The sequence below is a fragment of the Apteryx rowi genome, unplaced genomic scaffold (assembly GCF_003343035.1).
Source record: "Apteryx rowi isolate R43461 unplaced genomic scaffold, aptRow1 scaffold_18, whole genome shotgun sequence".
In the NCBI taxonomy this organism is placed as follows: Eukaryota; Metazoa; Chordata; class Aves; order Apterygiformes; family Apterygidae; genus Apteryx; species Apteryx rowi.
In genome coordinates, this window is record NW_020448085.1 from 2,784,604 (window position 1) to 2,796,528 (window position 11,925).

The 11,925-nt window shown below is 43.6% G+C and overlaps 1 protein-coding gene across 1 annotated transcript in view; it reads left to right on the plus strand.

Moving 5' to 3' along the window:
- The window catches only part of SLIT3 (slit guidance ligand 3), a 515,694-nt gene extending 507,152 nt beyond the window's left edge, over positions 1–8,542 (plus strand). Inside the window, exons 35-38 of the mRNA XM_026061340.1 lie at positions 1,903–2,057; positions 4,118–4,403; positions 6,674–6,882; positions 8,050–8,542. Of these exons, the coding sequence (XP_025917125.1) occupies positions 1,903–2,057; positions 4,118–4,403; positions 6,674–6,882; positions 8,050–8,288 (889 nt within the window). The 3' untranslated portion in view covers positions 8,289–8,542. The remainder of the gene's footprint in view (positions 1–1,902; positions 2,058–4,117; positions 4,404–6,673; positions 6,883–8,049) is intronic.
- Positions 8,543–11,925: the final 3,383 nt, after the last annotated feature.

The window sequence follows — 11,925 nt, forward strand, 5'->3', positions numbered from 1 at the left end:
GATGGGTGGCATGTCATCTACATCAAGAGGCAGATACATCTAAAAGGAGGTTTGTCTTTAGAGATGAGCCACTCCTAAAGCATGCCTGTCTCTCTCAACTGGTAGTAGAGAAAATCTAGGCAAATAACTCAGATGTAGACATCTACATTGCAGACTTCCAAAATACCTGAGATTAATCTGACCTGTGATCTCCTGACTTACTGAGAAATGATGCTGAGCATATGGACCATGTGAATGACCCATTCGTAAAACCAACATTTTATATTTTACTATATCTCACTGTTATTTACCACTTGTGCAGCAATGCCCAATCCAGATTTTCATCTAAGCAATGTCTCACGATGTCTAAATCCCACAATTGGTGTTTTTTGTCTGTATCCTTACGTAACAGAACCACCACACAGCTCGCAAGCCTGCTGGGAAGAATTTGGAAAAGGGTGCATGCAAGCCAAGCTTATAATGTATTGGCATGTGGGCAGTTTACATAGCCCACAGTTTAATTTCTGCTGTAACCACGACTGCTATCAGAGTCTCATTATGCATTAGTGTTTGCATGTGTGTGGAATAGAGGCTGTAACGTTTCATTACATTTACAGCAACAGAAAAGTCCCATCACTTCTATAGCTACAAGCTTAATTTGAAACTCTTTTTGCTCAAGAGCAGGTAATCCCATGTATATCCCTTGCCCCCCGTTCGGTCTCTTCCTGCTTTAGGTACAATGAAGCTATCATGTTGTTTTAGCGAATTTCAACATGCAGTGTAAAGGCTCGAGAGCTGAAGCTGCCCTGAAAATAAAATGTGATAGATTGGTACAAACTGAATTTTAGCACTGCACYTCCTAATTTCTGGGTGATTGAACTGAAAGTGCAGACTGTACGTGGTACAGACTGGCAAACAGCTGTTGAGCTACCTGAATGACTGCAGGCCTAATGCATTTGAAAATCACTGCTCAAAATACCTGAGCAATAAATACATAGTGCCTTTAATATATTGTCCGCTGAGATGATTAGCTGGCCCATAAAAATGCTTTGTCTTATTTTCAAGGCACAATCTACCCCTAAATGTTTCTCAAAGAGGAGTAACAATTTGTCGGTTTTCCTTGCATTCAGGTGGGACTGTGTTGCATTGGACAAAGTATGCCCGTCATTTTCAAGTCAACRAGTCCTGAATTCCTCCTTTGGCTTTACATAGCTCAGCCAGTCTGCCTGTCTGCATGCCTCAGCACGTAGTTACAAGATACTCTGATTCTGAGGAAAAGCTGGTTTCAGAAGCCCCTGCTTGCTCTTGCCCCACACTGCAGTCCCGAGCTGCCTCTGTGAAATGATTAGAGTTTAAACTAACCATCCAAAAAGAAATCATGGCAGTGATCTGGCTTGCAGCATGGGCACCAAACAGCGTGACAGAAGAACAGCAGGCTGCGGCTGAGGGCAGAGAACAGGAGATCTTTACTGAAGTAATTTTGCCACCAAAGCCAACGTATCATGTAAACTACACTCCCCCTTTTCTGCCCTGGAAAGTGCRAGTAGAATAGTTACTATGCTGACTGCATGGGACAGTTGGGAGGGCTCATTGGTAGTTTACAAAGCAACTTGAACATGTGTGAAAGCACAAGTTTTTAATCCAATTCATGAATGGACACAACCCTCTCAAATGCAGTGATTTGCTGTCCTCTCAAGTGTTATATATGTATAGGTAATGCCTGTATAGGAGTCAGTAATGTTTGAGTTTGTACCTTGGAGACTGTCTCTAGGAGAAATGTTGAGAAAACAGTGTTCATAAAGGAGTGTGGAATGTGAGGTGTTCTTTTCAAAGTATAATAGTAGGAGACGGGGCGTCACAGAAGCAGGCAGATCATGGTTAATGTCATTTTCTAATTCTCTCTTTCCTGCCTTTTATTTTTAGTGTGGAAACAGTGAATGATGGACAGTTTCATAGCGTGGAGCTGGTTATGCTGAATCAAACTCTGAACCTGGTGGTGGACAAGGGGGCTCCCAAGAGTCTAGGAAAACTCCAGAAACAATCTTCTGTCAGCCTCAACACACCCCTCTACATTGGAGGTACAGCCAGTTACTCTTGACTTTGGTTGAGATTTTAACTAGTCCTTGCAGAAGCAAATCATCTTCCATCCTATGGAAAGGATTCTGGGTGGGGGGGAAATGCAAAGGCCTTTGACAGAAGCTTTCTGTGTCAGCTCAAGATATTGCCAATGAAGCGGTTGGCCTTTCCCCTCTGCCAGAGGTTGCTTCCCTGAGCAGAGAACCTGCCCCGCTGTTCTGCTTCGTACTTCCTATTCCCCTAGCACCTCCTGGGCACAGCGGAGTCAGGACTGAATTTCTAGGAAAGGAGGGGCCGAGTAGGGTGGGGAGCAGATGCCCAGAATAACGAGCATCCCCCTGATTAGGTGCCTGGCTATGAGGGAGAGAGTCTGAGGTCTGTGCTCTGCATGACTGATTTGTTTTTCCCGTAACGCCCCAATCCCCCAGTTCCATTCCGGACTGAATGTTGAAATCTCTCCTTTTCTGTGACATGGAGTACTTGTTTTTCTACCCAGACTGTTCTAAATACAAAAGTCAGATCTATAATAGACTCAGAAAGTCTTTGGGCTTTTTCTGGCCCCAGACTATTGAAGCCAATTGTAGAAACTCTTATCAACATCACTTTGTGCTGGTCAAGCCTTTTGTAAAAAATTCCTTTTAATAACCCTTTACCAAAAGAACCCTTATTGCCCTTGTAAACTAGAAAACTGGCTAATCTTGCTTTGGACAGAGTTGAACTTTTATAATTGGCTCCTCTTAGGAATGTCACAGATTATTAAAAAGCATTATACATTGAAAATAATTTGATGTTGAGGGTATGACAACTTCTCCCTCTAGTTCAGGATAAAAGATACCAACACCATGGCAATTTATATACAGGGAACTTAGGAAGTAATCCAGTGGGAAACGTTTTGTTAATGGGTGAGCATTGTGGATCAATACTAATTCTCAAAAGATACCTACAAAAATGCCTTCACAGGACAAATCTGAGACCTGAGATGAAGAACTGTATTGGATACCAATAGCTGTGGGCTCAGTGGAGACTTTTTATTGCCCACTACAGTTTTGTTTAATTCTTTCTAAACCTGCTGCATGTGCCACATCTAGCATTCCCTTGGATGCCAGCTGTCCTTCCCCTTCAGACTGCTTAATTAATGTAACTAATTACATTATCCCCAGAGCAATGTTTCCTAAGCTTCACTAATYTTTATTCACCCCATCTAAGACTCACCTGAGGCTTCATGTGTCCAGAATCTTGTCCATCTCTCCAACTACATCACCTGGTCTAACAACCCTCCTCCTAAAGCATAGTTAAGCAAATTTTGGTTTTAAGACTGTCTTTAGAAATGGAGTTACTAATGGAAAGCAAAATTCAGAGGCCCTACACAGTTGAAAACGCAAGCACTTGACTGTGCTAGTGCAGCTATACAGCTCAAACGGGTGTCAATGGAGAGAGCGTAACACGGCTCCCAAACGAATCTGTTGGCCATCCGGGCTTGTGGAGTCTTCCAAAGCGCTTGAGCCAGATGGAGGGGGCCAGCCCCAGAGTCTCGGCCTGCCTCCAGAGGTGCTGGTCTCTGCCTCGAGATCCCCCTGCAGTAGTTTCGATGGGATCAGTCTTGCCACTCCCTGCCTTAACTATGTGATTGAGCAACGCTAGCTGGAATCTTGCTGTATCCCAGAGGTGGTAGCTATGTGCCGGCAAGTAAAGACACTCTTAAACCTTTCAGAAGGATAATTACTATGGAGCTATAGACAGAAGAGGCATTATCTAAGGACAAGAACACATGGCCGTTAGCCAGGAAACCTGGGCTTTTTTGTTTGCTTGTTTTTGTTTCTGTWTTTGTTTTCTTCTTCTGTCACATACTTCTTATATAAGCTTAGGGGAGTGATTTTATTTTTCTACCTTTCCATTTCCAGAATGAGAACAGTAACACTGAGCTACYTTGCAAAGGTCCTATGAAAATTAATTCTTCAAAGATTATAAGGCGGGGGCTGTGGCAAAGAAATGTTAGCAACTATAATTTACATACTATCATTGTACCTGTGAGTAAGCCTTCCCTTTTTGTTTTTATCTGAAGGGATCCCAACCTCTACTGGATTATCTTCACTGCGCCAGGGTGCAGATAAGACACCAAATGGTTTTCATGGCTGTATTCACGATGTCCGCATCAATAATGAGCTGCAGGATTTCAAGGATTTACCACAGCAGTCACTAGGAGTCTTTCCTGGTTGCAAATCCTGTAACATCTGCAAGCATGGCATTTGCCGGTCCCTAGAGAAAACAAGTGTGATTTGTGAATGTCACCCCGGCTGGACAGGCCCCCTCTGTGACCAGGAAATTGGAGACCCATGTCTTAACCACAAGTAAGCTCGAATGAGTGTTGATGGGAGGGGAGAAGCTTTACAGCTAATGCATATTTCACTTTTTGTCTTCTAAAATGACATCTGACAATTTTTGGAGGTGCTGGGTTCCCACATAAACTTATTGACGGTTGTGAGTCAGCATCCTTGGCAACTCTCAATTTCCACTTCTTGTTCTGATGCTGCTTGATAGATCTCCCTCTCCAAATGAGCTCTTTGTCCTGGAGGAGCTAAGGTATTAATACTACAGGTCATACTTTCAGCTGTGATGCTACACAGTAAAATGAACGAACTCCTGTTAATGGGAATGCATTACCCGTGAGGCAGCGAGTGCCTGCACTTACCTAGAACAGTGCTAGCTATGAGAGGGAGGTACGCATTTTAGTGATACGCTCATAGTTAGAAGAAGGTCCCCATTAAAGCAGTATGTACTGGGCACAGTATTCGGACTAACTCTCTGAAGACCATCATTCACTCCAGTGTGAACAGTTTTAAATTTCCCAAATAGCTAACTTTAATATTACACGCTGTAACACCCCTTTAGAGTATAAGTCTAAGGGACAGCATAGAGTTGCACGCAAAGAGGGGATGCGTGAAAACTGTTCACAGTTCAATTATTCACAGTTCAAAAACTCAATAACCACATCTCCATCAGAAACACTGGATGAAGAGCTTACTTATGCCAGGTACACAAGGTAACAGTCCAACACAGATCAGCAGTCTGCATAGTCCAGTGCCRTTTCATAAGCAGGTGGAAGCACAGTTAGTTTAGAAGCTACTGGGGTTGTGGTATCTGTGGAAGGGGCTTTTCACAAGCACATGCTTTTGACAACTAGAGTTGACCTGCTGAGCAGTCACTGTTATGGCTGCTTAGTCAGGGCAGAAGTTTAAGTTGGCAGAGGCACCATTTTAAACTTGCTTCTGGGTCTAATTCTGCAAGGTACTGAACTCTGGAAGGTGTTGATAAGCACCTGACACATTACAGACCAAAGGGATGAAGACTCAAATAAAGAAAGTCTCCAAGACCCAAATGTTTCCTTGAATTTCCAACCTCAACATCCAGCTGTCATGCCTGGACAAAGAGAAAAGTGAGGGAGTTCCAGATGTTTAAGTGATGAGGGATTGTTTCCCCATAATCCAGTGAGGGTTATGCAATACTGAATGTGCCCCCATTGTAAGGGAAGTAGCTCTGTCTGTTTTTATTATTTTTTTGATATCCCACCTTCCGTTAAATCACCTTAGCCTTTTGGAGTTGTCGCCTTACAGACAGGCCCTTTGTGTCCAAGGGAGTGTGGTACCACGCAGGCAGGCATCTGCTCCAGCACTCACAGATTAATCTGAATGAAGAAAGGCAAATGTAGAGAACAGGCAGTTGATTTAATAACAAGAGTTATTATCCAAGCACACCTTCTGTTAGTGGGGCAGAAAACACTGCTTTTAAGACTGTGAATCCCTTAATTATAGTATTTTGCATGTCTTGACATGACTGCTATTGCTTTTATTATTTATGCTTTTTAGTTGCATAGATCAGAAATGAAATGGACAAGGGTTCAACATAAGCCAGAAACAGTTTTAAACTACCAAGAATAAAATAAGTAAAAAAGAAAGATACAGGTTTATGTCAGGGGGGCCCTGATATAGCAAAGGTTTACAGAGCCTAAGCAATTTTCCCTTGGCTGGACAGTGATGTCCTCTTTCCTCTTCTCAGCCTGTTCCAAGTCTGGGGATGGTGTCACAGAGCCTGCTAGGGATCAACACCTCTCCTCTGATATTCATCGGAAATACCAAAGCTCAGTGCAAACCACATGAGCCAGGAAACCTTCCAACTAGAGCTGAGTGTGAATAATTCTGTGCATAGCTTTTCCACAAGGACCTTAATTTATCACACTTTTTTCATCACCTGATATTATTTGTAGAGTAATTTTGCTAAGGAGGCCTTGGCATGCAGCTTGACTGTTGGCACTTAGTTCCACATGCTGATGCTGTAAACCTGAGCTGTCTTGTGTGGATGCCAAGCACTGGTCCATGCTCATGGAGGAGCCTCGTGCTTTCCCAAGAGGTCGTTTGTGATTGCAAATTCTGAATGTATTCTCTGAACGTTATCCAGTATTCACTGCAAACTTACACTTCTTCAGTGTGTTTGACACTGAACAGCTGTTTCTTGGATTATTGTCCTGGAATTAAATGGGCAGAAATGCCAAAAGCAAACATCCCTGGGAAAAGAAAGGTTCACATCTAACACAGGCCAGTTCTAAATGCTTCTCTTTCTCCAGGTGTCTGCATGGGAGGTGCATGGCGGCCAATGTTGCTTACACCTGTAAGTGCATGGAGGGCTACACGGGCATGTACTGTGACAAGAAGAACAATTCCTCAAACCCCTGCAGGATTTTGAAATGCAACCACGGGCAGTGTAAACTTTCCGAGCACGGGGAACCCTACTGCGAATGTGATCCTAACTATAGCGGAGAACATTGTGACAGAGGTACGCTTGGCCCCAGGGCCCAGGATGCTGGTCTGCTGCATTTCTGCTTTACGTCTTTGTTTTCACCTCTTTCCCATGTAACCCTTATTAGGGGGAAATGGCAAATAGKAGGAAGGTAAGGCTAATTCAGCCTCTGCACAGCAACGCAGGGAGGAGAACAAAGCCACGCAAGAGCTAGCTAGCTACAGCCCAAACTTATGGAAAGGGGGATGTTTGCAGCAAAGGGTTTTATTCTGCCTCCTGAACCCTCAAGGTTTGCTGCTCCCAGGATTTTGGTGGGATGTTGGAAGGAGAGGCTGTTGTGAGGTTTACCCTCAGCAAACAGTGACCTGGTAATCGGCAGTGCTTGGAAAGGGTGGGGGGGGGGGGGATTACCCTCCATACCAAGGGTTTTTGCAGTTGAGAGGAGTAGGAGCTGGAAGGAAGGAGGCACTGCTCATCTGAAGCGGCAGCAAGGACTCCCTGCTTGCTCCCTCTGAGGCAGCTGGGCAGGTTTCCTGGGGCATCCTAGAGCATGCTGGGCTCTCCCACGGGGGCAAGTCCACGCACAAACGGGGCCCACCACCTCTGCCCTGGCCTGAGGAGCCTCGCTGGAAATTCAGCGATTCTGACTTCGTCCCTTTTGCCTTTATTTGTTCCTGTACAGAAGAAAGGAGTTGCCTTGTATTACTTTTATTTAGGTTGTGCCTTTCCTGTGAATGAACCACAGGCTTTCCAAATTATATACACATACAGCCTGTCTGAAACATATTTGGCTGCAGCAAAGCTGACTGCAYAACAGCATAGGCATTTCCAGGTATCCCAGATTGCTCATGTCGTGCACAGCAGACTGACCTTTGATCCTGAGAAGCCAACACTGTAAAACTAATTCATATTTTGCAGGAGTGTTGCAGGATTCAACACTCAACATTCATTAAAGCACTTCCAGAACTGCTGATCAAAGCCAGCAGGCCTGTTTGGCCTCTGCCACGGGCCGGATATTACACATTTGTGTAACACAAGCTCTGTTTTGATGGCAGGTGCAAAGCAGTAAAGCATTAAGGTCCTGCTCATGGCATCTGTTTGCCTTGAACACCGTTACATGCACAAGGCTGCTTCCTGATTTGGGGGGAATATCTGGCAGAACCGTTATCACATCTTTCCTTTACCTCTCTGTTGCCTTACCAGAGAATCTCTGCCAAGGCGAGATCGTTCGAGAAGTCATCCGTAAGCAGCAGGGCTACACGTCGTGCGCCAGCGCCTCCAAGGTGCCCCGCATGGAGTGCCGCGGCAGCTGCAGCCACGGGCACTGCTGCGTCCCCCTCCGCAGCAAACGGCGGAAATACATCTTCCAGTGTGCCGATGGCTCCACCTTCATGGAAGAGCTGGAGAGACATGTGGAGTGCGGCTGCTCAAAATGCTTATAAGCCATTCTCCAGTCCTTGCCACTTTAATCGACTCAGAAGCGCTATCAAAACGGGACCTATTTACTTTCAGAGTGAAGAAGAAGAAAAGAATTATTAAGTATATTGTAAAATAAACAAAAAATAGAACTTATTTTTATTATGGAAAGTGACTATTTTCATCTTTTATTATATAAAGTATCGCACCACTTTGGGTATATGTATCATATAGTGAGTTATTTTTACCATGAAACTTTTTTTAACAGTTGTAAGAAAAAAAAAAAMCAAAAAGCTGAAATTAAAAAAATATATATAAAGAAAACATAGCCTAACAAGAGAAAAGTGGGGGTGACTTTAATGTATGCACAATGGACAAGTGTAAAGGTGTTCCAAGGACCTGCCGCAGAGTTGATGCAGGCTGAAGAAATCTCTGAGTTTCTGGGTGGGTCTCCTAAGAAAGTGGATCCCCATAACTGACAGCCATCTCACTTATTCAGGCACCCTGAAAAAGCCTCCCTCGGTCCCTCCCYTGCCTGACACTGCTGATGCTGTTTTGTTCCTGTACAGTGGCTCAGCTTGATATTCTTGAACCAGTTCCCCATAGCACGTAGGCACTGCCATAGCTTAAGGCTAACTACATTATTTGAATATTGTAATACTATAATACATTTTTGCTGTGTATGTTTGTATTTATCTGTGTTCACAATATATTCTTCAGCAACTGTATCTATAGAGCACAGGCAGCTTTATCCAAAAGAGGGGGACAAGGGAAAGGAAGTGGGGAATATATGTTGTTTTGGGAAATTTGGGGGCAAAATGTGAAACAGTGCTAAGTAATGCCTAATAAATGTCATACTAATTTTGTGTTAACTCCTCACCTCTATCATTTCCCAGGTTTGTGCCTTCTTGCTCCCAGCCGTGAGCCCTTTTTTGTATATGAAATATAAGGAATGCACTGCTTGTCACCTTGACACTTTAACTTGCAAAGGTCATAGAGAGCATGAAAATAATACAGGTGCCAGAYTGACCTGCAGCATAACGGCTTTTACTCTCACTGTCACTTCAGCCAAGATGTAATCTGGTCTGTAGCTGCCTGTTCATCAAGACTCTGGTACCRAGCAGTTGGCTGCTTTTCCACAGCCTTTTAAATGAGTGGAAGTTGCACTATATCCCTGTGATGTTCTTCAGCCTCTACTTGTCCATCGTAGCAGCGCTCTCCCCTTTGCATAGGGAGAGACTTTACAGCTACGTCCAGTTCTGTTCTCACATTTGGTGCGGACTGACCGACGCAGCCAAAGTTTTTCCATCCTATTGCACATCCTGCACTTGTTTCTCCCAAAGTATTCCCGTTAGCTTCAGCAGTGTGTACAGAGCGAATGCTGAATACGAAGCAGAAATCAATGCAGAGATAAATTCTCACTGTGAACGTGAGGCAAAAACTGACTCTTTGGGAGCGAGTTTGATTTTTGGCGGGTTTTTGGCAGGGCTGCCTTTCAGAGTCAGTGACTATGTGCAGAGAGTACCATGGATACCTTGAAGTTTCTCTTACTATAAATTTCAAACGTCCCTATCAATAACTGTTCAAATCAGTGTAATTATCAGTGTAATTTCTTTCTTTTACTAGTATAGCAAATATTGTGGTCCTTTCTTCAATGTCTCCTTCTGTAAGAGGTAAAGTCAGAGATTAGTTCCAGAAACCATAAGCCCCTTTTGGAAATGGTCACTGGTCTCACCATAAAGATTTTGCATCACAGGCTTTAGCAAGGATGGATAGGAAAGTTGAATCAAGTAACTAACGCTTGTGTTTGACCGAGGCTTTGGAAAGGAGCACAGAGTGAAATCCTGCTATAAAAAGTACAAATATTAACTTCCTGTTAAAGACAGTGACCATGTGGCCATCGTGCAAGCAAAAAGCTTTAACATGCTTAGCATTCTTCTGCTATTTAAATCTTTGCTTAACCACAGCAGTTCATTCATATGTTTTTGTTACTACAGAGCAAGTTGAGCAGAAGGGACATAATCAATACAATAGCCATCTTTCAAAATAAATACTGGTATGTGGAGCCTGCAATCAGTGAAACATAAAACAATCACTAGTTAATGTGCCAAAATCTAATTGAAACAGTACAATTCAAGAGCCTGGGGAAAAAAAATAACCCAGGTTGTATAGTACTATGGTCTTCTTTTTATTTTGAATATAATGTCAGATGCTTAAAGCAGCTGGAGGTTATAATATACACCCAAACCCACAACCTACAGATTTTAAAAATGTATGCAAGTAACTGCAGACACTTGTGTAAAGATATGCCTGGCACAACACTACCATTAATGTTATATTCCTGCTTAATACGCTTTAATTTCCAAGGAAGCGGCTGCTGTTATGCCAGGTAGCGCAGTGGCTGACAAGCCCTCCGTGCGGCCCGCTGCACAGTTTGTAGCCACCAAACTGCCCGGGCCCGGAGCAGCACTGCCCCTCTCGAACACTAACCCAAACTGTGTTCGCTTTGTCCCTTGAGCAGCAGCACGGACGAGAAAGAAGTTAACGTTCACTCTTGGCCTCGCACYGGCTTGAGGGTGCTTTAAAAGSAACGACATTGACTGGCAAGGCAAAAAGCCATCGACATCTTGTTAACGCATCACTCTGGGATTTATTTAACCAAAGCCTTGCAGCAAAGCGACCAGCAACAGCTCAGCAAGGCTGGCCCTGTTCCTGGCCCTTTTCTGTCGGGGCTTTTCAATGCTAAGCGTTGGGACAAAGAAAAGGGAGTACCTATTTTGTAACCAAATGATGTAGTTTTTGTATGCTTTTAGGCAGCACTTGCCATTGGATAGTGATGCTTTATGTCAATGATTCTATGACTTGCTACAGAATTATTTTATGTTAAAAAGAAAAAAACATTCAGAAGTGCCAAAAATGTGAGGTCAACTGAAGTGTTAATTAGCTCTGAAAGTTCCTCTGTAACCTGCCTAATGTTACAATAGATTTCAGCTACTGTTGGTACAATGCAGTAGTTTTTACCTCTATAAAGTTTTAATATAAAGTGAAGATGCTAACTCTCAAAAAAATGGCAATGCAGACTGGTGTGAACTGATGTATTTTATTAATAGATTCTCATTGTGATGTAAGTTTAAATAAATTGTTGGGTTATGGAAGATTGTAAGATACCCTGTGTTGTGATGCAGGTTATTTCTGTGTGTTTGTGTGTATGATGGTGGTGATTCTGGCCATTCAGAGGATGTGAGTTTTACAACAGCGAGGTGGCACGCAGGAAACGATAGGGGCAACACACACTCCTCTGGGACAAAAAACAGTATTAACAGTGGTAACAGATTTGATGGCATCCCAACTTAATTTTTTAGGAGCTTTCGAGGCACACATGAATTAAGCCACATAGTTTTCGAGCCTGGGCATTCTCTTCAATTAAACGCTCTTTTTAACTGTTTGAAAAAGGCCTGCAGCAAAAATACACTCATTAAATGGTAGACTAAATGAAGGAATATGGGGAATTCAGGATCTGGAAAGGATACTAAGTGGGAAAATGGGAGTCATCTAGCCAGCGGTGGCTCACAGCGATCTCACGATGTCCTGACACAGGCACAGGTCGGATCTGCAGCGGCTCCTCTGCAAGCCAGCGGTAACAGGCCACGTCTGCCCATCGCG